This window comes from Leptopilina boulardi, unplaced genomic scaffold, assembly GCF_019393585.1.
Source record: "Leptopilina boulardi isolate dan_hultmark-lab unplaced genomic scaffold, ZJU_Lbou_2.1 LbouV2_303, whole genome shotgun sequence".
Lineage (NCBI taxonomy): Eukaryota > Metazoa > Arthropoda > Insecta > Hymenoptera > Figitidae > Leptopilina > Leptopilina boulardi.
Genome location: NW_026137867.1, coordinates 734,754 through 759,711, shown reverse-complemented (window position 1 = coordinate 759,711; position 24,958 = coordinate 734,754). Strand labels below are relative to the sequence as shown.

Sequence of the window (24,958 nt, the reverse complement as noted above, 5' to 3'; positions counted from 1 at the left end):
TTGATATTTTTTCACTACTTTTCATAAAATTTACTGATTTCTCTAACCCTTAACAACCTTAAATACATTCGATGGAAAAAAATAAAATTGAAAATCAAATTTTTTTTTGGTTTTCAGGACTTTACCCACGCACAAAATGTGGCCATGTGACAAGGTTACATCGAATTGAGTTAGGTCAGGGTTTACGCTCGTGTTCAATGAAACAGTTCCGCGACTGTTCACGTACTTTCAAAGAGACTATAAATAAATAATTATAAATAGGTGCGTATAATCGTTCGGGATAACAAAAGGCTATTGACATTAAATTTTCTACAAAGACAATTAGTAATAATAATTGTTATTTGAAACTGTAAAAAAAATAAGACACTTTTGAATTTTTATAATAGAAAAAAATAACATATTTTCATTAGAAAAAAATTTGATTACTAAGTTAAATAATTTTTTATAATTAGCAAATGTTGAGTCTATTGATCTGATTTCAATGAGAGTTAAAGAAGTTGAATACAGAAAATTCAATGAGTTTGTCTGACTCATTCTTCGTTACATGTACAAAAATGGTTATATTTCTGAAGTGATAACTCCTTTAAAGTATGCGAATGAATAACCACTTCAAAATTAAAAAAGCAACATTATTTAATTCTTGAAAAACATAATTCAAGTTTAATTTAATCGTTCAAAAATATGCCAGAAATTTAATTTCTATTAATTTTTATAAAATTAATAACAAACTATAAATTTTTTATCAAACTTGATTTTAATAATTATTACTAATTGTTGAGATAATTAATTATTCTTTTATAATATATTTAATCATTAATAATGGCAAATTAAATTAAACTTTACAATGTCGCGAAAATGCGGTTGAAAGCCAAGATATTTTCAGTTCAGTATTTTCATATACGATCAATTTTCAGGGTCAGTCTTTTATTGAAACGTGAAAAATAAAACAATATTTCTTATCTTTATAGAAAATAGACATTTTTTTGAAAAAAAAACTCTAAGACAAAAGAACAAATTAAATTGTTAAATAATGTAACCTTCGAACTAAAATCCAGGAAGAATCTTAAGAATTATGACTCAGGTTACGGCCGATTGCCAAAGTATTTTTGAAAGTTTTTAATACGCTTCTTTCTATATACCTTCGTTAAAGTTTAAAGCACACTTTTAAAATGGGAAGATTTTTTTTAAAGATCTGATTGAATATTTATCATGGAAATTTTTTATTTTATCAACTTGTTATTAAAGCTGAATTATTAATTTTCTACAAGATTTGCAGATTTATATTTTAATTGAAAAATAATGTAATACTTTTAAAGTAAAAATAATAATAGAAGTAATTTTTCATTTTAACATTCTGATAAAGCTAGTTTTTACTTCTTTAATGTCTGACTGTAAATATTTTTCTCTACTGAATAAAAAACTGACTCACTCAAATATATATATTATTTCAAAAAATCTACAACATAATATTAAGTGGATTCCTTAACGAACGTTATTATTCAAAACAATTTAAAAAGGGATAAACGAAGAAGAATTAAAAAATGTGAAAAATAATAAAAATTTTATAAAATGTTTAACTATAAAAAAAAATTAACTAAAATTCCGTGAAAAATTTAATTTGAAATCTATTGAAAACTAAAATTACCTCCTGTTGAAAAAATTGAAATAAAAATAATTTTTTCCTGTAAAATTCCAATTGATGAAAATCCTGGTGTTAAAACACAATATCACCTAAAAAAAAAAAAATGTTTTTTCACTTCTGTACGCTAAATTATTTTCCGGTCATCCATCGGAATGACTGTTCCGGCCCTAACGCTCGCGTTTATTGTCGAAGTTGAGATACAGTTTGGTTGTTACTTAAGAAGAAAAACCGTCAATGTTGTTGCAAACGCGAAAGAAGGTCTGACTGAAGTTCTCCAAGAATAGTTTGCGGACCCTCGCGCTTCGCCCCAGACACAAGAGTAGGGGGTCCGAATCTATATATATACATATACGAATGGTCTTCCCTTCGCACACAAACGATGCAGGGGTTTATTCATATATATGATAAAACGAAACAGATAATCTATGAAGTACCAAAAATTTTACTTAAAAAAAAAAAACTATTGTTTTCTAAGATATACTCAAGTTCATTGATGAAGCGCTTACGCCTCTTATATTCATTGAAAAAATTAAATGAATATACTGAGTTCCCTCAGATTCTGAAGAACCTCCGATTACTCAAAGAATAAAAAAAAATGTGCTTTTGAAACAAAAAATATTACACCATTTTTAGAACCACTGACTTCCAATATTTGCGAATTTAATAATTTTCGATACTCACTTGTTACTTCAGCGATATTTTTTCCAGTGTTCCATTAATCCTTTGTCGTAAATCTTCATAAACGCTAAGCGACAATTCTAATATTCCGCAATACGCTCCCTCTGTTGTTTATTCAAATCTGGAGAAATTATGTTCCATTTCTCCTCCACGTGACCTCATTTTTTTCATGAACATCTTTGGAACCTGTTGGAAAAATATGAAACCCCGAAAACTAAATTGATTGTTAAAAAAAATGAAAGGAATTTTTATTAAACAGATACTTACAACACCGGTCAAAAATTGTGCGATCATTTTTTGTTGTGAAAAACATTTAAAATGTTTATTTCTTAAAAGGTGTGATAAAATTATGAGAAGAATAAAACCTGAAAAAAGTGATTTTGCCAATATTAAAAAAAAGAATTTTAAATTTTGTAAATTTTCGCTGCAAGAATTTTTTTTTTTTTAATTTGACAAAATTGTAAATATCAAATCGAAGTTTGCGTTTTTCGAGATACTTCATAATCAGTGACCCCATGGCCCACTAAATGTCTGTAAGGCCAAAGAAACTATTACCACATTACCTTCGAAAGTGAGTTAAAAATCAAGTACCTTATATGGTTACCGGTGAGGCGACCAAGGAGCTCTTGTTTCATTCACTTACACATATCATGGACTTGAACTACAAGACGACTATTTGCCCCCCTCCCTCTTAATACGACCATTTCAATTCTTCTTAACTGGTAGCAAACACCATAAAGAGAAAAGATCATACCATACGAGAAGTATGAGTTCTTGTTTCTCTGGACCACGATCTTTAAAGATCAATCTGATTTCTTTTTAAATCTTATTTGGTAAACAGAAATTTTACATACACATTTAAAGGATTTTATAAAAAAAAAATATCTTTTTACTATTTTGATATATGCAGTCCACGCAGTGTGTAATAAAATTAATCGATTTGTACTTACTCTAAAATACTGTAAAAGATGCATGGACTCGCACAGTAATAATTTAAATAAATTATTATTTTTGTTATAAAAAGCAAAACTATTTCATAAATAAAATATTCCACCTGAAATATAAAAAAAAGTTTGTAACGATTCCTATTAATATTCACTGTAAAAGTTAAAAATTTTATTTAAAAAATTATAAACTTGATACTTCGTATCACGTATATATCACTTTTGCTCTCATTAAACTATGTTAATCTTTGACTTTTATGTTAAACAACGTCAGAATTATTTTGTCTTTAAAATACAATATATAGTCGTGTATTATAATTAACAGTGCATTTCTAGTATTAATTACTAGTATCGACATCTCATTGAATATCGTAGAAAATAATTTTTGTCAATTAATAAACAGTATTGTATATATATTTCAAAATAGAATTCTATAGAAAAATATTCAGACTTGATTTTTAATTCTTTTTTAGTTATTAAGTCTGGATTATTAGTATAAGTCGCTAATTTCATTTTTATATAATTATTGTCTCTTATTTACAAATTGATTGTGTTGTTCATAGAATATTTTAGATTATTAAAAAGTTTTAAGTAATTTTCATATTAAGACTCATTGCCTTTAAGAAAAATATAATGAATAACTAAAAAGATCTTTGAATAAGTAACAAAAACTAGAAGTGAGATAACTTTCATGTAACAATATTTTGACGTAATTAAATTTTCAAGATGTTGAAAAACAAATAATATATACCTATAAAATATTGACGCCTTTCGTTCATAAAATGCTTGTACAAAAGTTAATGTAACATAATTTTTACTGAAAAAAAGTACAATATAAAGTAAACAAATATTGCATTATTTTTTCAGTAAGAATTGTGCCATTGACATTTGTTAGGATTTTATGATTAGAAGATGTCGATATATAAAATCCATAAAATTGAGTTGAATATAACAAGAAATAGAAAACAGTCTATAAACATGAGCAATGTAGAAAAAAAATGTCCTTACGTAAATTACTTTTGTCTTTTCGTGAAATATGTTCTGAAATCAACCAGTTTCTTTGGAAAAATATTGTGTAACGAAGAAATTCACTGTTTAATAGAATTAACTGCCTTCTTCGCAGCTTCATCCAAATCATTTGCAGTTAGTATTGGCAAACCAGAATCCGCCAGAATTTTTTTTGCTTCTGTTACATTTGTACCTTAAATTAAATTAAAAAAAAAATTTTTTAATTATAAAAATTATAATCATAATAAAGAATAGTTTACCTTCTAATCTCACAACCAATGGTAATTTCAGACCCAAGTTTTTGGTTGCTGAAATAATTCCTTTGGCTATTGTCGCACAGTTAACAATTCCACCGAAAACGTTCACAAGAATGGCTTTTACTTTGGGATCTATAATCAAACAGAAAACAATGGAAAGCAAATTTAAAAATTACTTGACAAATTAATCTCTTTAGTTTAGAAAATAATTTGTTATTTTACTGAAAAAAATAAAAATTCTACCTTCTGTTAGAATTCTGAATGCTTGATAGACTTGTTCCTCTTTTACACCACCACCAACGTCCAAGAAATTCGCTGGTTCACCACCATTTAATTTAATTATATCCATTGTTGCCATAGCTAAACCGGCACCATTTACTAATAAAATAAAAAAAAATTGTCTTTAATTTAAAAGTAATATAAATTAAAAATTCCAATTACAACCAAAAAAAAATGTCCATTATCTTGAAATAAAAATTCAAAAAATCAAGTTGAAAAAATAAATTTAAAAAAACAGAAATTTTTAGTAACTAATAACATAAAATAACCTAAACATCCAATATTTCCATCCATAGCAACATAATTCAAATTATATTTCGTTGCATCCGCTTCTCTTGGATCTTTTTCATTATCATCTTCTAAGGCAAAAATATCCTTCTGTCTAAATTCGGCATTATCATCAAAAGCTATTTTTGCATCGACTGCAACAACTTGTCTATCAGTGGTTTCCACCAAGGGATTAATTTCAACTTGCAGAGCATCAATATCAACGAATAATCGCCACAAATTTTTCAATTCAAATATTGCTTTTTCAAGGATATCTTTATCCTTAAAACCAAGGAATTCAGCAAATTCTTTTGCTACTACATCGTCTATACCATAATAAATATCAAGAGGTTTGGTTTTTATTAATTCCGGTGTTTTTTCAGCGACTGCCTCTATGTCCATACCACCCGATGGAGATGCTATCAAAACAGGTCCATTATATTGACGATCCATTAAGATGCAGACGTATGTCTCCCGAGCAATGTTCACTGATTCTGCTATCATAACTTTCTGCACTAATATCCCATCCTTTGATGTCTGCTTTGTTATCAAACGATGACCCAACATATTTTTTACTGTGTCTTCTACAATACTACGACTATAATGTAAAAAAAAAATACGATTATAAATCATAGAAATTGATAATAAAATTTATGGTCAAATGTCAGATATCGATTAAAATTAGAATGTCAATTTTGATAAAATATTTTAATTTACTTACTCTTTTGTAATGTGAACTCCACCTTTAAACCCATTATCAAACCATCCTTTTCCACGACCACCAGCCAAAACTTGTGCCTTAATAACATATTCATCAGAATCTAGAATTATATAATTTTCATAATCACATCTTGAAAGCAAAGTTAATTATAAACAATCAAAACATCATTAAAAATGAATTATTAGACTAACGTAATTTTTCCAGTGCAGAATTTGTTTTATTTATTTTATCAACTATAGTGAAATTTTGCACCGAAACACCGCAATCTTTAAGTAGTTCTTTGCTCTGATATTCCAATAAATTTAATCTTCTAACAGGAACAATACCAAGATGTGTGCACGTTTTTAAATCGCCTTGCATTCGGAAAACTTTTCGTGCAAATAACCTCGACATGGTGGAAACTTAACCTTTCTAACACTGCCTTAAAAATTTGTATAACTAAGAAAAATTAATTAACATTCACTTTAATGAAAACCGGTATTAGTGAACTACTTAAGAATTTACTTGATTTTAAACTGAGATTGAGATACCGGCAGATTATAAATTATGCCGTAGGGTTTTTTCGAGAGCAGTAATGGAAATAAAGTCCAATAACTGAACGTTGCAGCAAGTGATACTCGAATTCTCTTTTCGATATATCGAATAAGTCGATGTTATAAATTTTATATTTCAAATTAAATAAATAATTAATTATAATTATATTTAGATTTAATTGTCCCTTTAATAAATTCCATGAGAATATTCAAATTGACTTTTTTTGATAAATTGAAAAGAGAATTAAACATTTTGAATTCGATATATATCGCATGCGAGATCTAGTTACAAAAATTCAAAAATAAAGGCCCTGGACGTAAACACGTGGCAAGTGAATCTAGGGTGTTTTTACGGATGTTTTGTATTGCCCAATCAGAATGAACGTACTGTTGAATTAGCCAATCATGTCTAAATGTCTAAAATCTCCCTTAAGGCTATGTAATTAGTGAATTAGTGAATACACTCCACCTGTCACAATGGTGATGCAAAATTCAGATTTATTAAACGAAAACACGGAGAATGTTGATCCAGTTGTGTCAAAAGAACAAAGAGAATATTCTCTAGAAAGTATCCTTTTATTTATGCACAATTTAGTAAAAATTGAAAAATATTATTATCCAAAAAAAGCCATATGTCATTTTCATAACCTCAATTTTTATGCTTTGATATACTTGTCATATGGCATTTAAATGTCATTACTATCAATTTATGTGTTATTTATTTTTATTTATTCATATAGAAAATATTAACATATTATACTTTTAAAGAAGTACAATTAGAGAAGTAAAAATAAATAATTAGGTTATTTAATTTAAAAAAATTAAATTCTCAAATTTGTTTTTAAGTAATAAAGAAAGTACCATAATTGAAAACTAATAAATTTTTATTTCCTTGACAAATGATTAGTTTTGAAAATAATTAAGGAAGCACAACAACAACATGGTTTACGTCACAGTGACTATCAACGATACAGGGGTTATTGTTCAAGACGTTTACGACGTCTTCGAAAAGTTCTCAAGATGCCCCAGGGTGACAGGCGTCACTTTAAACGTCGTGACGTCAATTCAGGAATGGTTACCGATGACAAATTTCTACAAGTTCCATTGGTAATGGCTGAAAGGGCTTGGAGTTACGCTATGCAATTACGACAAGAATCTAATACTGAACCAAGAAAAAAGTTTCATTTAACATCTCGATTGAGAAAGGCTGCAACTTATTCTCTTCAATTACAAGAATTAATAGAGGTTCCAATCATTTTTTTTATTATTGATTTACATTCTTTTTTTTCAGAGGGCTTAATTGTAATTTAATTTCCCTATCAATTGTTAGAAATTATTTTTGAAAATGAGTCCTTTTTGAAAATACACTGAATATTAACAATTGTAAATTCTTTCAGAGTGTAAATTGTAATGCTCGCACGAAATTAGAAGCACAAGCTTACGTCGCTTGGATCCATGGCTCTTTGCATTTTGAACTTGAATTATGGAATTCAGCAATGGAGAATTTGAAAAAAGCTCAAGTTGTTTACGAGAATTTAGCGGCTGCTCTGCCAGAAGTAGAGCAAATAATTTATAAAGCTCGAGTTGAGGAATTAGCTCCAAGTTTAAGATATTGCGCTTATAATATTGGCGATACTTCTGCCATTGATGATTTAATGCAAATGCGAGGTCAACTTAGTGGAGAATTATTAGCCAGTTTAGATGCACTGATAACTCAAACTCGAGAGAAACAAACAAATACCGAGGAAGTTATGTGGCGTGGAAAATCTTGTGGCTCAATTCCACCGAGTGCAGCAGCAATGTTGATGGCTGACTCGCAATTGAATCAGGCTTTGACAAAAGCCAGTGATCAACAAGCTAAAATTGATCTTCTACAAGCGCATTTGAGAGATTATAAAGAAAAGATAAATAATGTTCGAGAGATTTTCAAGGTTGAATTAAAGAACAAGGAAACATCAACTGCTCCTCAACATTTGGTGGCATATTTACAATACATTAGACTTTCAAGAACTCTGGAACGTAATGTGGAAATGATCCAGAAGGAAGAATCGGAGAAAGCAAAACCTTCAAGCATTGTTCGTTTGTACGAAGCAGCTCTTCACAATTTAGTTGAATTATCTCAACTTCAGGATGATGAAGAATTTTTGAAAGAACAAGAAGCAAAGACTAAAGCTTATCGAGCATTTAGATGTTTCTACATGTCACAATCATTGGCTAATGTTCACAGATGGAAGGATGCAATGGTCCTTTATCAAAGATCATTGCAACATACTCAAGATGCTCTTCAAGATGGTTCCCTACTTCCAAAAGATTTAAAGGAATCTTTAAGTAAATTAAAAACATTAATTGAAGGTGCTCAATATGCAGCTCATGCACATAGCGTTTTGGAAGAAGATCAAGAAGAGGATTCTCCATTAAATAAACAAGTGAAAAGTAAAAAACCACTGTCTGAACGACTTCATGAATATCGTGAAGATTCTGCTCTACTCAGCAAGCAACCCAACGTTTATAAATTGCCACCACCGATGCAGAGTATTCCATGTAAACCATTATTTTTCGATTTGGCATTTAATATGGTTGAATTTCCTGATTTGTCAAATAAATTACAAGACCAAGGCAAGAAGGGACAAGCTGGTCTTTCTGGACTTGTCAAAGGTCTCTGGGGATGGGGAAATAAATAAGCTGCCTATATTCATCATCAAGATCAAAATAATCGCTGCATTCTAAAACGTACATTTTTTAAAAGCTTCATTTTCAATTTAGGTTTCGTTAAGCAGTGAAATGATTGAAAATTGAGAAAATCTTTGTAACCAGAAATTGTTTCTGGAGATTAAATTTTACAATGTTTTCATTGTACAATATTGTTTAATTTCTTAAACATAAAGGTTATATGAGAAAACAAAAAGTAGTGTCATAATATATAAAAAAAAAAAAAAACCAACATTTATTCAAAAGTTGCAATTTGCTTCTATAATTCCCTTTCCTTTGCTTTCTATAATATCGTCTTAGAACTTAGAAAATTTTAATGAATTAATAATTAATTTTCTTGAAAATTAGTTAAATTTGAAGAAAACTGATAAATTTTTTAAAACATTTTAATTAATTAAAAAATAAGTTTTAATACCTACAATTAAATGAAATGAAATGAAATTGTAGGAAAGTTTTTGAATTAAAAACTAGATAGGTATATTACCGTCCGAGAGTAGATTTCGATAAAAATAGCTGAACATCCGGCGACGCTTATCGACAGTTGCCATTCGTTCTTTTATTGCGTTGGATAGTTGACATAGAACATTTAAAAGGTAGTAATTTATCAAATATTTAATAATTTTAAAAAAGAAAAACTTATTTTTTAATTAAATTCTACATAATTAATCTTCAATTTTATTATTTATAGTTTAAACCAAAGGAAAATAAGAAAATATTTTAAAAATGGAGCAACAATTAAAAGAATTGGCTTTTGATTTTTTCAACGTGGATGCTATTAAATTTGGAGAATTCGTGACAAAAGTTGGTTTAACAACTCCTGTTTATGTTGACTTAAGAGTTTTAATTGCACATCCAAAAATAATGGTAAGTTTCTTTAAAAGTTTAAACGAAAATTTTCCATAGTAGAAACACTTGTTGATTTTGTAAATGATTCTCATTGTGTAAGATTTAAATTGTTAAATAAGTGTAAACAAGTACAGACATTTAATATATATTGTCTTGAAATTTATTGAATCGGACAATATAGTTTTTATTAAATAAATTAGAAAGTAATTTTTTTTTAGTTTGTATAAAAATAAATATTTTTTTTTTAGCAAAAATTATCACGAGCTTTATGGGAATTATCAAAGAATTCATCTTCAAAAGTAACACAAATTTGCGGAGTGCCTTATACAGCTTTACCAATTGCAACAATAATTTCTATTGAATCAAATATTCCAATGTTAATTCGAAGAAAAGAAGCGAAAGGATATGGGACCAAAAAATTGATTGAAGGACAATTTAAACCTGGAGAGCACTGTGTAATTATAGAAGATATTATTACAAGTGGTAGCAGTATTCTTGAAACTGTTAATGATTTACAAAATGAAGGTTTAAAGGTAACCGAAGCATTAATTGTCGTCGATAGAGAACAAGGTGGACGGCAACATTTAGAAGATCATGGAATAAAAGTAAAGAGTCTATTTACTCTTAGAAAAATTATTGAATACCTCGTGGAAGCTGAACATATTGATAGAAATATTTTAGAAAAAGTTTCAAATTATTTGAAAAATTCACAAGCACCTTTGAAAGTAAATAATCAAGGTAAGGTTGATCTACATCTGAATACTACTACTACTTTATGTAACAAATTAAATTGTAATTAAATTTTCAGACACGCAAGTTGAACGATTAAAAATGGACTTCGTTACTCGAGCGAGACTTGCGAAAAATCCACTAGCGAAAAAACTCTTATTTCTCATGGATAGAAAACAAACAACACTTTGTTTAGCAGCTGACTTAACAGACGCGGAGAAAATTCTCGAATTAGCAGAATTAGCAGGACCACATATAGCAGTATTAAAAATTCACGTCGATATTATAGTGAATTTCACTTCTGACTTTGTCACTCGACTACAAGAATTATCGAAAAAATATAATTTTCTAATTATGGAAGACAGAAAATTCGGAGACATTGGACACACAGTTTCGCTTCAATATCGAAATGGAATTTATAAAATAGCCGAATGGGCGGATATTGTAACAGCACATTCAGTTTCTGGTAAAGGAGTGATCGAAGGATTAAAACATGGTCTCAATGATCTCACAGAAATTCGTGGAGTTTTTCTTGTGGCAGAAATGTCCTCCGAAGGGGCATTAAAGAATGGAAATTACATCTCTCAAACAATTTCAATGACAACAGATATTAGTTTAGTGTCTGGTGTTGTTTGTCAGTCAAATATTTTTTCAGATCCAGGATTAATACAACTCACACCTGGAGTGAAATTATCAAAATCTGGAGATGACTTGGGACAAAGGTATAATACTCCAGAGGATGTTGTCAATTCTGGAGCAGATTTGGCTGTTGTTGGTAGAGGAATCACTGAAGCAACAGAAAAACTTGCTGCTGTAATGGAATACAAAAAACAATTGTGGGATGCTTATGAAAAGAGGATCTCAAAAGAATAAATCAACAATTTTTCCAAAGACATTAACATTTGTACATACATACAAAAAAAATGACTATTTGTCCTACATGCCATAACTTTTATATTAAACAGATTAATAAAATTAATTAAAATTTCTAATAAGACAATTATTTTTTTTTAAAAAAAGCTTTTTTCGAAAATTCAGTCTATTTTTAAGTAAAATACGGACTTCATACGAGTTAATCTGTTTGTTTCAATTTAAGTTATACGATTTTTGAATAAACAATTATTTCTTTATGAGGAAGTTAATTAAAATAAAATTAAAATATTTAGTATGTAACTACAATATTAATTTTAAAAAAGAAATTGCAAATTATTTGATAAGTAATAAAATATCACTTTTAAAGTACAAATTACATAAAAATAATGCAATAAACTTGATATTGATATACAGAAAATTATATATTAGCAAATTATGATGATTTAATGAATCAATTTAAGACATAATAATTTTCAGTGGAAAAAAAAATCACAATTAGATAATGAGAATGAAATGATCTGTAAATCATTTAAAAACAGAATTTTATCTTTAGAGCACCTGCTCTATGTATGAGCTACCCCCTCCATCTATTAAGTTAACTATAACTATGTAATATAGATGCGTCAGTGAAAGTGGAATCTTTGCCACGTGGAGATTGAAAAAAAATACAGTTTCATTAGTGTTTAATATTTAAATTTGAATGGTAAGAATATTGCATCTTGAATGTAATGTGTATTTACTTAGAAAATACCATAATTAATTGGCGCTATATAAATAATTTGTAACGTATTATTAGGACTTATTCTAAAAAATATTTACATCTATATATAGCGGTTAATTAATAAAACTTCTATTTAAATATTCAATTCACATAAATAAATCATTCTTTCAGTTTTGCCAATATTATACGGTTAACTAGTATTTAAATTATAACTTGTGAGTGGGAAATTTAAAAAAATAATGGAAGAAGAACTTCAGGAGCTTGCAGTTGCTTTGTATGATATTGAAGCAGTTAAATTTGGTGAATTTACATTGCAAAATGGATGGAAAACTCCAATTTATATTGATTTGAGAGTGATAATTTCATATCCTAAGCTATTGGTGAGTAATAATATTATATCCAGGTTTATATTTCAATTTATGTAAAATAAGGAAATATTTTTAATATTATTAAATTTTACTATTTATATATCTAAAATTTTTTAAATAATGATAAAATAAATTTTGAACAAAATTATATATGTATATATACCTAATTTGTGTTCAAAATTAAGTTTGAAAGTTAAACTTCTTAATACTTATTTCAAAATACGTTGGCTCTGATTCAAATCAAATCATATGTAAATAGAGCTTATTTTGTATTTCCGTAAAGCTTATAATGGTCATTTCAAAGAATTTATTTTAAATATTTTTAATTTATTGAACTAATTAATTGAATTTTTAAAAATTTGACTTCAAATTTTTTGAAATGTTTCAGACTAAATTATCAAAAACCTTATGGAAACTTGCTAAGGATACAAAAAATATTTCTCATATATGTGGAGTTCCCTATACAGCATTACCAATAGCTACAATTATTTCTGTTGAATCAAATATTCCAATGCTAATGAAAAGAAAAGAATCGAAATCTTATGGTACGAAGAAATTAATTGAAGGTAAATTTGAACCAGGGGATAAATGTGTCATCATTGAAGATGTTATAGTTATTGGATCGAGTGTTTTAGAAACTGTAAGTGATTTAAGAAATTCAGGATTGAAAATATCAGAAGTTTTTGTGGTTGTGGATAGAGAACAAGGAGGCAGGAAAAATTTAGAGAATAACAATATTCAAGTTCGAAGTCTTTTTACCATATCTCAATTAATGAAGTATCTATTGAACGCTGGCAAAATTACTCAACAAATTGTCGAAGAAATGACAGATTATATTGCAAAAAATAAAGATCAATGACATTAATATTTTTTTAAAAAGGATTTTATACTTAAGACGTACATACGACAATAGTTAAAATTTCAATGACATTAAAAAGAAATTTTCTTTTGAGATCAACGATATTAGATGAAAATAAACTAGATTTACCTATTAGAATTATTATTTACCGTATTAGAAAAAAAAGTATTATAATTGTTCGAATGTAAACACTGAAAGAAATGGTTGATTGAGAATGTCATTTACTATTAGTAAAATATGGTGCTACTATTTTAATTAACAGATAATTGAACAAAAATAATTATTATTCTATTTTACACTATTGATAAATTTACAATAATGTAGTTCAAATCTGCTCATAAAAATAATGAATTTATAGGGTAAAAATATTTTTATATTGTTGTAAATCAAAAAAACAGAGTTTGTACTTGAATTTTCAAAAATATAATTTTTAAACTATTTTATACAAAAAATGTACATTTTCCAACATAAAAACATGTATTTTTCTCCTTATCGCTACAAATAAAAAAAAACTGTACATTGTGCACAAGATTATACACAATAAAATGTAAATTTTTAATTTACATAAAATTAAGCCTCTTTGCTTTTTGTTATTTCTTCCACTAATTTTTGAAAGACATTAGCGACTTGACTGTCAGGAAATGTAGAAAGAACACAACTACCTTTGTCTGCCAATTTACTAATTGATGGATCAATAGGTAATTTTGCTAAAAATGGAACTTTTACCATCTCTGACAATGATATTCCGCCGCCTGACGAAAAAATGTTAGTACATTCCTATAAATTAATTATTTTTTTTTTTTTACAATTTTTCTTTAATATTTCATTGTAAAACATTATAACTTGAGAATGACTTACTTTACACGTCGGGCAGACGTAACCACTCATATTTTCAATAATTCCTATTATAGGTAATCCTGTTTTACGGCAAAATGTCACTTCTTTTTGAACATCATCTACTGCAATAGCCTGTGGTGTTGTTACTATTATTGCCCCGTCACATGTGACTTTCCTATTAATTTGATTAATTATTTTATTATAATAAAATTTGAAGTCCACATACCTTAGGGTTGAATTCTGTACTAAGCATCAAAGTTCTCATCATAATACAAAAATACAATTTTGTCAAAAAAAATTTTTATAACGTTTTCTTTTTGGTTTTAAATTATTTAGAAAAATTTCTAAAAACGATATTTTCAAGAAAATTCAGAGCCAAAATCTTTGGGTTAAACTGAGTTTAACAGAACAATTTCAATGCTTTCTATAAGGAAGTAAAATCAAACAAAAGGTCAAAAGATCTCAAAAAACTTTGAAAAATGAAAGAAAAACAGATGTCAGAACTAATCGGATTTAAAATACCTGTGAGGCCTAAAAATTGAAGAAAAATTCTCTTATTTCTAAGATATTGAGGCTAACATCAATTTTGGACGCTTGGAATCAAATAACTGAAATATGTCAAAAAATCGCAATCGAAAAATTTCCCTAACACAATCCTAATTCAATTTTATTTGGAAAAAACTTTCTCAGAAAAATGAGAAAAAATTTTTTTAAAAAAAGTGAAAAATTTGTAATCAAAATGTGAAAAACTATTTTAAAATATGGACACTTTTTACTCTTGTCTCTCGTGTCTAGTATTGTAAAGATTTTTTATAAGTTTTATCAGTTCCGTACTCGAAAGTTTATCTAGAACAGCTTGTTTTCAGTCTTTCACATCATATGATGCGGAGTCATACTAACATGTGACTAGTAAAAAGTCATGTGCCAGATCATTTTTTTTTGCATGAATATCACACAAACAATAAATGCTAATTTTATTTTCATTTAGAATTTTCGCAGCATTCAAATGTGATAAGATATAAAATGTGATATCGTAATGTAATATACATACATTGAAAGGAATTTTTCAGTTATGTATATTAAAAAAAAAAAGTTAAGTTAATATTATGTACCTTAATTCCTCCATAACTGTAATATGCTCATCAGAAGTTCCGGGTGGTGTATCTATGATTAGATAATCAATATCTTGCCAAACTACATCATTTAAAAATTGTTTTATCATACTCGTTTTCTTAGGACCTCTCCAAACTACACTGTCGTTTCGATTTTGCAATATAAAACCTATCGACATGACAGCCAATTTTTGTTCAGAATCTGCATACACTGGTACCCATCTAATAAAAGATTTAGATAAATCAAATTATAATTAAATACAAATTATAATAATACATACGCCTACATTTTACAATAAATGAATATAATTTATACATTTATATTTAAATAATTAGAAAAAAAAATAGAAAGAAAATGTACATGCTTGTTTTGTTTTAAAAATGAAATTTTCATGTTTATTTGATTGTCAGTGAATTAAAAAATTTGTATAATTAAAGTACAAACCCATTTGTCGATTGATAAACATCTTTTCCTTCTAAATTTAATAAATAAGGAACACTAGGACCACAAAGATCTACATCGAGGATGCCCACCTGAAATAAATACAGATTTGAGATAAACATAACCTACAAAACATAATCTTCAAAAAAAAGTACTTACCTTGAATCCAGATTCTTTTAATGACAAAGCCAATTGTGTACTAACTGTTGATTTTCCAACACCTCCTTTACCAGAAAGTACCAATAAAATATGTTTAACACCTTCCAACATCTTAAAAAAGTTGACAAAATACTTTTAAAATTCGCTCCTTGCGGTATTCCGTCAACTTCTGTTGACTCCTGTCACTTCTCTGAGCAAAAATCAATTAACAGCTGAGTTATATATTTCATCTATAATTAATTCAAAATAATAACTTGTAAACTTTCAAAAAAAATTATAATAAATAATTTAAAATTATTTATAAATTGACATAATAATTTTTAAGTTTTTTTTTTTAAATAATTTAATTGTTTTTAGTTTGACATTTGACCTTTGATACGACGACAGCGCCAAAAAGGAAGATATTTGAACGAGGCCTTATTTGAACTCACAACAAAACATTTCTCTATACGTGGGTGGAAATAATCAATAAATTTACAGTAATAACATATCAGCTGGTCTATAAACACAAGTAGAAATCACTATGGTAAAAATAAAGAAAATTAATTGTAAATTATTGAATTTATAATTAATTTTATTTATTTCATTTTATTTGTCTGCACTTCACAAATTTTTCAGCAAATTTTTAAATGAATTTATTTGAAAGCACAATCGCACAATATCTAAATATTTTATTTTAAAATATAATTAAAACCTTTGTATTTTATATTTATTTATATAAGAAATAAATAGGCTCAAGGTTTTCAAAATATTAAGAATAAAGAAGAACAATATTTGTCAAGCAGCTTTTTATCATTGTTTCAATATTAAATTATTTTTTTTCATTGATATATTAGTTTTTATAATAAGTATTTTTCGATATTTTTTTTATCAAACAACGTCTTTTAATTAGATTAGTTTAATACGAACCAAAAAAATATTATCTTCTTTCTTCATTGAAATTTTGAAAAACCAGTTTTGTTTTGAAATTGTTTATTAAAAATTTCAATTTGTAATAATGGAAATTAATCATTTTTTTTTAACGATTTTGATGAATTTTAATTTCCAATATTTTTTGAAAAGATTTTGTCAAGAACGAAACCTGCTTCGGCTGAAGGAGGGAAAAAATCAGCTTCAAAAAGAGAAACTCCAAAATTGGAAGAATTCATCAAAAAACGAGATTATACAGGAGCAGTTACATTTTTAGAATTTAATGAATCATCCTCTAATATGGAAAATGATCTTTGGATTGCTTATTGTTATTTTCATCTAGGAGATCATAGAAAAGCAGCGACAATTTATGAAAATATAAAAAATAACAATACATCAACAAAGCCACCAGAATTATTAACTTATTTAGCTTGCTGTTATTTTTTCCTAGGAATGTATACAGAAGCTGAAAAAATTCTTTCACAAGCACCTGAAAGTTCATTAAAGACAAGAATATTATTTCACTTGTGCCACAAAATGAATGATGATGAAAAATTAAAAGAATATCACACAAAACTAGAAGACATTATTGAAGATCAATTAAGTTTGGCATCTATTCATTATTTAAGGGCACACTATCAGCAAGCAATTGATATTTATAAAAAAGTCCTTTTAAGCAACCGGTAAGAAAAAAATTTTTTAATATAAACTAACTATAATTTAAAAAGAAAAATGATTAACTTTTCAATATATAGTGAAAGAAGGAAATTAACAGAAATGGAATCTTCCTTACTTTTATTGATAAGAATGAAATCCAGGTATTTCCAATCCACCATAATCCTGTATTCCAATATTACTTCCTTTTCATAATTTTAGAATTTGGAATTAAAACATATTTTTTATTTTCTTTCAAACAATATTAAAAGTTTATCTATTTCAGGGATTATTTTGCCCTTAATGTTTATGTAGCTTTGTGTTATTATAAATTGGATTATTATGATGCTGCTCAGGAAGTTCTTCAAGTCTATTTACAACGATATTCAGATAGTGCAATCGCAATTAATCTCAAAGCATGTAATCACTTCAGACTTTATAATGGAAAAGCTGCTCAGGCCGAAATGAAGAAACTGACTGAAAAACTCTCAGGATCCTGCAATTTTGGAAATGATTTAATACAACATAACATGGTGGTATGATGAAATTTTCTAAATTTTGAATTGATTTTTTCAATTATAGGTAAATTAATCATTTCCATTATTAAATAGGTATTTCGAGCAGGTGAAGGAGCATTGCAAGTTCTTCCAAATTTAGTTGACGTTATACCAGAAGCTCGATTAAATTTAGTAATTTATTATCTGCGACATGATGAGATTCACGATGCTTATGAATTGATAAAAGATCTTGAACCCACAGTACCTCAAGAATATATTTTAAAAGGAATAGTCAATGCTGTTATTGGTCAAGAAACTGGATCTGTAAGTATACCTGTAAGACAAATTTAAATATTAATTATAAATATTTCTAATTGATGATTCTTTTTTTTTCTAGAGAGAAAATATAAAAATTGCTGAACAATATTTTCATCTAGTCGGTTCATCAACATCAGAATGTGATACAATTCCCGGTAGACAATCAATGTCGTCTTGTTTTTTTTTATATCGACAATTTGAAGAGGTCTTGGTTTATTTGAATTCGATAAAAACATATTTTTCCAATGAAGACAATTTTAATATGAATTATGCTCAAGCTGAAACGGCAGCTGGTTATTACAAGGAGGCAGAAGAAGCTTTTCTTGTTGTTCGAAACGAAAAATACAAAAATGATTACACCTTTATTAGTCTTCTTTCCTATTGTTGTAAGTTATATTTCATTTTCAAAAGCACAGTATAGAAAAAATAATTATTTATTATATTTTTAGATATTATGAACAAAAAAAGTCAATTAGCTTGGGAACTTTACCTGAAAATGGACACTTCCTCAGAATCATTTAATCTTCTTCAATTAATTGGAAACACTTGTTATAAAGTTGGTGATTTTTGGTACGCAACCAAAGCTTTTGATATGCTTGAAAGAATGGATCCAACGCCGGAAAATTGGGAAGGAAAACGTGGCGCTGCCTGTGGAACATTTCAATATATTATTGCAGAAAAGTTACCCAAGTTGGTATTCATTATTAAAAAAATTTAAATACATTTCAATTTTTAGATAATAAAATATTGACTTTTTTTACAGGGAACTTTTACCAGAAGTTATTCAACTACTTAGAAACACATCGAACACACAATCAGAACAAATAATTCGTGTTATGCGAAAATGGGGTAAAGATAATAAAGTACCTTGTTAATATATTTATAAACAACTTTTTAAATTTAGATTTAATATAAAATAGATATATTTATTTAAATTGCGATACACTCACTTTGTTTCTAAGAATAATAATTGTAATTATAATGTATAATAAAATAATAATAGTATGTAATAATAATCAAAAATCATTGTCATAGTAACAAAATTGAATTTTAGAAAAAAAAAACCAGTCAATGGCAATTGGATTTTCTCTTTAACTCCAATTTTTTGATCGACTATCCCTTTAAACAGTGACATAATAGAGAAAATATGATACTGTTTTAAGGGATATTGACTTAACGTAGCGTAAATAATAAAAGAAAATAAAGTCTTTGGACTTTCACACGTTCTTGTTAATTAATTGAGCAGGCAGAAGAATGTATCAAAGATTTATCATTGAAACCACTCAATTTTAAGACATGTCTCGTGTAAACTAAATTGTTATTTTTGACTACGTCAACGAATTCAACATTATATTATCGGAGCCAAAGAACGTTTAGAAAGACTTTTCCTTTACATCGAAAAACACTGGATTTTATTTTAAAGATCCAGTAAATCCCTATCACAGAAAAAGAGCATCGCCCTGGAATTCTACTTTGTAAAAATAGCACCAAATATTCTTTTTTTTCAGTACAATAGTGTCTTTTCGATTACAATTGTTTAATTTTCATTTTTGTTAATTCATAAGGGCTGATTCTCTTTTTCTTCTTCTTTTTTTTTTTTTTAATCTTTTCTTTTCTCCTAACGAGACATTTATAAAATTATTTTATACATCCTACAATTCGATTATTACACCCGACTTGGAAATCCTCTGTTCTCTTTTAAATGCATACACACAACTTGCTTAAATATTAATATACTAGAATCAAATTGAATTTTCCATTACCTTAACGAGTAAATGCAGTTACAGATGAAAAGTGTCGAAAGTTACAATCAAACTTTTCATTTTCTCTCTCATTTTTACTTATTAAATATATCTAGTCATTCATTCAAAATTTTGTTCTTTTGCTCTTTTTCTTTCTTTAGAAAAAGTATTAACGAGTCTTGTGCTTTCACTTTTGTATCGAATAAAACAAGATAGTTTCATTTGGCAATTTGCTGTCGGGTCGCGGATCCAATTCGCAAAAAGCACTTCTCGTTTTGCGATATTATAAATTTCTGAGAAACTTTCACGAATTTTCAGCCGGCCACGGAGTCTTAAATACGGCAGCATGGGCGGCGTGTAGATTTACTACACCATATATAAGGTAAATTTTTCAATTCTGTACAAGTACAATATAAGAATTGCGACAATGATAATAATAATAATCTTTAATCGCCGCGTTTAACGTTGCTCTTCCAGGGAGCAGCGATTTCTTTCATATCACCTGTTGCGCTTTTGATATTTTTTTAAATCATTAATTAAATCCTACATTAATCGATGCATTTTTCTAAATACATCATCTGAAGATTGATATTCTTTAAGTTTATTCCAATCTTTAGTAAACAAATTTTTTTTTTCGATTATATTTTGATTTTCGTAGGTTTTTCGTAATTTTTTCAGCAAATTAATAATTTTAGAAATTCGAATACAATCTCCAGATGTCAATTTTTCATTGTTCTTTTGCCTTTTTTGACGATTACTTTTGAGAATCGAAATCATTGCCCCCGGGGACAGATACATCGATTTCGAAACTTGTTTTTCTTTAATCACAGTTACATCGTATAGAAATTTGTAAATTAAACAATTATTTGTTCTATATGATGTAAAAATGATTCGAATATAGCTTATGTTAATAAATTACACAGTAATTTAATAATTATAGTAAAAAGACTACTTAACGACGAACCATATACACAGAGTATTTATAAATTTGACCTCGTTTTTCATGTGAAATTTATTATTTCCGAAGCGCTAGAATACAAAGAGGGAACCCAAATCCTATATCACAGCGCTCGGATGGAAATTAGTTTCCTACTTCACTAAACTCCTATGAGAAGGCGAGGCACAAGACAGAAAAAAAGTGAACAGTTTTGGCATTTTTATATATGGCGCTGTGCTTCCTTGATTATTCAGAGTTGATGGCTTTCATGGCTCACGACATTTATAATTTTTTTAAAGAGAAAACATTAAGGATTTTGACAATCGAAATTGCTATGGCCTCGCCAGAGTTTTTTTTTAATTATGTACAAAAAAAACAGTCACCCGCTAAGCAAACTTATGCACTTGTAGATACGTAGATAAATTAGGCAAGAGAAGAATATTTTAATACTGCAAATAGAAATCCAATTAAAAGACAAGGAATTTTCTTTTGGGCAGTGTATGTGTGTGAAATATTTGTAAATGCGAAAACAATACTTTTGTAGCATCACGAAATTAATAAATATGAACGAAGACAATTGAAAACAAAATAAATTTACAAACAGTCAATATTGCACCGCAATAGCATGTTTTTTAAACAAGAAAAATAATACGAAAAAAATTGTTCACTTGATTGTGATCAAGTCTTGAATAAACGTAATACGAAAGAGCAATTTAAGATATTTTTCCCAAAAGTAGAGATTTAAAAATTAGTAAAAAAAACTTGTGAAATGTAAATTTAGGAATTTTTACTCAATTCCTAAAGAAATAGAGAGTGGTCAATTAGGCTTTAAGTCAATATAAGTAAGTGTCGATTTGTCTGAGTCAATTCGTACAGATTTGAGTCTACCTTGGTCTTTAATTATAATTTTGGTAGCTGGGTGTGGTCCGTGGCACGCTCAGGATCAAATTTTATGTTAAACGTAATCCCGTTTACAGACAGATTTTGTTTTACTTTTCAATGTTCTTTTGTAGCTTCGCGTGAGGCTGTGCATTGCCGCACTGCTTAGCGCTGCTTTCGTGCATGCCACGGCACTTGTTTCCTAATTTCTCTCCCTGAAATAAAATTATAATAATTGCTTCTACGACTTTGTTCACAGTTTAATTATAATCAACTTTTTTCAAAAATTTAGTTCAATTTTTAAAAAAAAATTAAAACAAATAATTACCCAGGTCCAGGATAATAATACGGTGGAGGTCGTTCATATTCATTGCTGAGCGGAGGAGCAGCGGCTGGTGGTTGGTATCTCGGTGGACCTCCATTTGGAAAATCCCAATTCCTGTAAAAAGCAATAATTTATTTTCTTAATCCAAAAAAAAAGGTTTTTTTTTAAAACCGTACCCGTAGAAATACGCAGATAAAGAAAAAAATACATCATCGATGAAATTTTTATCTTTTAAATATATTTTTACAGGAACTCCTTGGTGCACTTGCGACACGAATATTAAAATAAACAGTGAAATAATCCTCAAAGTTCCTTAATTACCGCAACAGAAAATAGCTTAGATAGCATTGATCACAATTGTAATGTTTCTTGAGTTTTATTTCTAATTTCTATTAATTTTTGCAATTAACTTTTGAATAAAACTATTTTGCCAATAAAGATAAATCAAATTTTGTAAACCTATCTAAATAATGTAAATGAAAATAAATAATAAGTCGAGTAATGAACTGTGTGTGATAAAACCCTGTAAAAAGCAATCATCCCTTTAAATTGTCTCGCAAAGGTGGTGAAAGTGTTGTGTAACTTTGCTGAGCATATAAGAAAGCATATGTTACAAGAAGACAAAAATAAAATACAAATGATTGTAAGTATAGCCTCACAACTTACGTGCAGAAGTGTATTGAGACGCGAGAAGTTGTCCCCCGCAAGGTTCACACTCACCTAGAAATAACCGGGAGAAAATGTGTGACCAGCGGAGTTTCGTATGAAATGAGGCACCAGGAAGAAAAAAGACAAAAAAAAAAAAAAAAAAAACAAACACCTTGGTAACGAACAACAAAAAACGTTTTCTATGAGTGGGAACCTCGCACAAATATACATATACAAATGAAATAAAAATTTGCCGATTGATAAATCTGCTTATAGTAGCGGTTCAATCAAAAAACCAATACTGACAAATCGAGCATAAAACGCAGCACAAAAGCGGATAAAACTCTTAACTGGCTTTAAACTTACTGCGAATCAAGTGTGATACTAAATACTTTATTGTCATTTTCACTTATAGAGGACGCGATTGATTCGTGGCGTTGCCACGGAAGAGCGAAACTGTAAACCAAATTAGGCATAAGTGTCGAAACGAGACATTTTTTCACCTTATTGAAAGAAAAAAATCTATTTTTATTTTTTATATTTTTTTAGTGCGTTTTTTTTCTAAATCCAGTCACCATAAAATTAGCCACAGATTATTAATTTTCAATAAAAAGAAAATTTCAAAATGAGAAAAAATGTACATGAATTTTCAAATTTACCAGCATAAATTCTAACTATCATAAAAAAGATTAACGTTTCTATAATTTTGTTTAAAAATTAATTTCAAGTTGGTAATAAATTAATGTTAATTTTTGATTTTTCTTTAAAGTTTTTAACAATTATAAATTATTGAATAGAATTTGAAACGTTAATCTTTTTGATAAGACTGACAAATTTATGAATGTGTGAGCGTGAACAAATGACTTACTTAGGAGCAACATCTGCATATCTTGAATCATTATGAGATGAGCCCTGATGAGCATCGTGTATTCTTTCATTTTCTCTATCACTGTAACTGCTCACTGGACCCTCATAACTCTCAGGATAAGATGAAGGATGATGTCTATTGTGAGATACATATTTCTTATCGTGAACACTGAAAATAGAGAGTGATTCAATCAACTTTGAGCAATGTGCCATTTTTAATGTGCGATATCATACAAGGTGTCTTATAGAATGGCTCTAAAAAACTTTATTAAATTATTAAATCAAATGGAAACTTATTTAAATTCAATTTTTTAATATTCACAATTTTATAATCTAATTTTGAAATATTCGAATTTATTTTAATTTTCTGAATAGAATATAAAAGCTTAGATTTTTTCAAAATTTATGAATTGTCAATAATCAAAATGTTTTTCAAAATAATACCAAATAATATATCAAAATATCAATTAAAAAAAAAAAAAATGTTTTTTCCAACCATTCTATAATGTGAAGTGCTTCGTGTTTTTATCGAATGTTTTTAGATTAGTTTTTTCTACAACTTAAAAGCTTACAAACGTTAAACACTTTGAAAAGAAATTAAAAAAAAAAAAAAAATCATAAAAATAAGCGAAACTTGCAAATCAAATATCTAATGCATCTTGTTTTAAAAATCTGTATAAGTGCTTTTGCTTCAACAATAACGTCAACCTAATCAAATAAAGTTTCAAAATAAAAATATTTTTTTTTTAATTTTTGGAATACAGTTTCACAATTTCAAAATAATTCAATAAACATTTATACTGTATGGAATTTAATCATATAGGATAGGTAATAAAATTTCTTAGAAATAAAAAAGAAACTGCAATAGGGTAAATGCGAAATAAAATTTTAGAGTAAATAGCGATTTGTCATTTTTTGACAAAATATACTTACTGAGCAAGGGGTATGTTATCCCTGTCGGCATATGCGTCATACAAATATTCACTGGAACGGAGCGTGTTAGCAGTTAGATTCCAACAACCATTCCAAACATTAATTAGCGACTAATTATAAACTTAAAATTTACTAACGCACTCCATAATGGGGCGAAACGCTTTGCCTTTTTATTTTTGGCAGAGCCTTCGATAAATTTTCTACGATAAAAAAAAAGTGCAGAGAGAAAGAATAGGGCTAGAGCTTTTATTAATCAAATGAAATC

General features: G+C 27.9%; 8 protein-coding genes across 14 annotated transcripts in view; 4 read left to right on the top strand and 4 right to left on the bottom strand.

The window, feature by feature from the left end:
* LOC127282969 (filamin-A) overlaps positions 1-1,902 on the bottom strand; it is a 45,149-nt gene extending 43,247 nt beyond the window's left edge. For all 3 annotated transcript variants that reach the window (XM_051307575.1, XM_051307582.1, XM_051307576.1), the window contains exon 1: positions 1,646-1,902. The gene's annotated coding sequence lies outside the window, so the exon portion shown is untranslated. The remainder of the gene's footprint in view (positions 1-1,645) is intronic.
* A 1,512-nt stretch (positions 1,903-3,414) lies between these two features.
* Positions 3,415-6,382, bottom strand: LOC127282971 (succinate--CoA ligase [GDP-forming] subunit beta, mitochondrial). Its single transcript, XM_051307583.1, has 6 exons — positions 5,988-6,382; positions 5,797-5,896; positions 5,078-5,673; positions 4,773-4,907; positions 4,533-4,661; positions 3,415-4,465 (listed from the first exon to the last, which is right to left on the bottom strand). Exons 1-6 carry the CDS (start codon positions 6,187-6,189, stop codon positions 4,353-4,355), a joined length of 1,275 nt encoding a protein of 424 aa, XP_051163540.1. The 5' UTR covers positions 6,190-6,382; the 3' UTR covers positions 3,415-4,352.
* Positions 6,383-6,734: 352 nt separating this feature from the next.
* On the top strand, positions 6,735-9,270 carry LOC127282988 (signal recognition particle subunit SRP68). The gene is made up of 3 exons (XM_051307610.1): positions 6,735-6,897; positions 7,237-7,574; positions 7,727-9,270. Exons 1-3 carry the CDS (start codon positions 6,807-6,809, stop codon positions 9,008-9,010), a joined length of 1,713 nt encoding a protein of 570 aa, XP_051163567.1. The 5' UTR covers positions 6,735-6,806; the 3' UTR covers positions 9,011-9,270.
* Positions 9,271-9,495: 225 nt separating this feature from the next.
* Positions 9,496-11,613, top strand: LOC127282991 (uridine 5'-monophosphate synthase-like). The gene is made up of 4 exons (XM_051307614.1): positions 9,496-9,631; positions 9,727-9,902; positions 10,133-10,622; positions 10,693-11,613. Exons 2-4 carry the CDS (start codon positions 9,762-9,764, stop codon positions 11,484-11,486), a joined length of 1,425 nt encoding a protein of 474 aa, XP_051163571.1. The 5' UTR covers positions 9,496-9,631; positions 9,727-9,761; the 3' UTR covers positions 11,487-11,613.
* A 421-nt stretch (positions 11,614-12,034) lies between these two features.
* LOC127282998 (uridine 5'-monophosphate synthase-like) lies at positions 12,035-14,008 on the top strand. The gene is made up of 3 exons (XM_051307627.1): positions 12,035-12,189; positions 12,379-12,587; positions 12,964-14,008. Exons 2-3 carry the CDS (start codon positions 12,447-12,449, stop codon positions 13,432-13,434), a joined length of 612 nt encoding a protein of 203 aa, XP_051163584.1. The 5' UTR covers positions 12,035-12,189; positions 12,379-12,446; the 3' UTR covers positions 13,435-14,008.
* Positions 13,835-16,348, bottom strand: LOC127282996 (cytosolic Fe-S cluster assembly factor NUBP2 homolog). The gene is made up of 5 exons (XM_051307625.1): positions 15,985-16,348; positions 15,829-15,917; positions 15,384-15,605; positions 14,293-14,446; positions 13,835-14,211 (listed from the first exon to the last, which is right to left on the bottom strand). Exons 1-5 carry the CDS (start codon positions 16,093-16,095, stop codon positions 14,005-14,007), a joined length of 783 nt encoding a protein of 260 aa, XP_051163582.1. The 5' UTR covers positions 16,096-16,348; the 3' UTR covers positions 13,835-14,004.
* Positions 16,349-16,355: 7 nt separating this feature from the next.
* On the top strand, positions 16,356-19,977 carry LOC127282989 (intraflagellar transport protein 56). Its single transcript, XM_051307611.1, has 7 exons — positions 16,356-16,510; positions 17,047-17,576; positions 17,834-18,083; positions 18,159-18,368; positions 18,442-18,748; positions 18,812-19,052; positions 19,126-19,977. Exons 1-7 carry the CDS (start codon positions 16,508-16,510, stop codon positions 19,235-19,237), a joined length of 1,653 nt encoding a protein of 550 aa, XP_051163568.1. The 5' UTR covers positions 16,356-16,507; the 3' UTR covers positions 19,238-19,977.
* Positions 19,262-24,958, bottom strand: part of LOC127282982 (prominin-like protein) — a 17,595-nt gene continuing 11,898 nt past the window's right edge. For 2 of the 5 annotated variants that reach the window (XM_051307597.1, XM_051307598.1), the window contains 5 exons: positions 24,694-24,744; positions 23,762-23,929; positions 23,260-23,349; positions 22,249-22,359; positions 19,262-22,135 (listed from right to left, as the gene is read on the bottom strand). In XM_051307597.1, the coding sequence (XP_051163554.1) occupies positions 22,123-22,135; positions 22,249-22,359; positions 23,260-23,349; positions 23,762-23,929; positions 24,694-24,744 (433 nt within the window). In that variant the 3' untranslated portion in view covers positions 19,262-22,122. The remainder of the gene's footprint in view (positions 22,136-22,248; positions 22,360-23,259; positions 23,350-23,761; positions 23,930-24,693; positions 24,745-24,958) is intronic. The other 3 variants (XM_051307599.1, XM_051307600.1, XM_051307601.1) reach the window with 3 other exon arrangements.

Bases quoted from the DNA above. Each gene is read 5' to 3' on its own strand.
- LOC127282998 (XM_051307627.1), top strand. From the start codon at position 12,447: ATGGAAGAAGAACTTCAGGAGCTTGCAGTTGCTTTGTATGATATTGAA. The intron at 12,588-12,963 runs GTGAGTAATAAT...GAAATGTTTCAG, and splicing joins TTTCATATCCTAAGCTATTG to ACTAAATTATCAAAAACCTT.
- LOC127282996 (XM_051307625.1), bottom strand. From the start codon at position 16,095: ATGTTGGAAGGTGTTAAACATATTTTATTGGTACTTTCTGGTAAAGGA. The intron at 15,918-15,984 runs GTAAGTACTTTT...TATTTATTTCAG, and splicing joins TAAAAGAATCTGGATTCAAG to GTGGGCATCCTCGATGTAGA. The intron at 15,606-15,828 runs GTTTGTACTTTA...ATCTTTTATTAG, and splicing joins GTTTATCAATCGACAAATGG to ATGGGTACCAGTGTATGCAG.
- LOC127282988 (XM_051307610.1), top strand. From the start codon at position 6,807: ATGGTGATGCAAAATTCAGATTTATTAAACGAAAACACGGAGAATGTT. The intron at 6,898-7,236 runs GTATCCTTTTAT...ACAAATGATTAG, and splicing joins AAGAGAATATTCTCTAGAAA to TTTTGAAAATAATTAAGGAA. The intron at 7,575-7,726 runs GTTCCAATCATT...AAATTCTTTCAG, and splicing joins AATTACAAGAATTAATAGAG to AGTGTAAATTGTAATGCTCG.
- LOC127282989 (XM_051307611.1), top strand. The intron at 18,084-18,158 runs GTATGATGAAAT...ATTATTAAATAG, and splicing joins TAATACAACATAACATGGTG to GTATTTCGAGCAGGTGAAGG. The intron at 18,749-18,811 runs GTAAGTTATATT...TTATATTTTTAG, and splicing joins TAGTCTTCTTTCCTATTGTT to ATATTATGAACAAAAAAAGT.
- LOC127282991 (XM_051307614.1), top strand. From the start codon at position 9,762: ATGGAGCAACAATTAAAAGAATTGGCTTTTGATTTTTTCAACGTGGAT. The intron at 9,903-10,132 runs GTAAGTTTCTTT...TTTTTTTTTTAG, and splicing joins TTGCACATCCAAAAATAATG to CAAAAATTATCACGAGCTTT. The intron at 10,623-10,692 runs GTAAGGTTGATC...TTAAATTTTCAG, and splicing joins TTTGAAAGTAAATAATCAAG to ACACGCAAGTTGAACGATTA.
- LOC127282971 (XM_051307583.1), bottom strand. From the start codon at position 6,189: ATGTCGAGGTTATTTGCACGAAAAGTTTTCCGAATGCAAGGCGATTTA. The intron at 4,908-5,077 runs GTTATTTTATGT...TTATTTTATTAG, and splicing joins TGGAAATATTGGATGTTTAG to TAAATGGTGCCGGTTTAGCT. The intron at 4,662-4,772 runs GTAGAATTTTTA...GTTTGATTATAG, and splicing joins ATTCAGAATTCTAACAGAAG to ATCCCAAAGTAAAAGCCATT.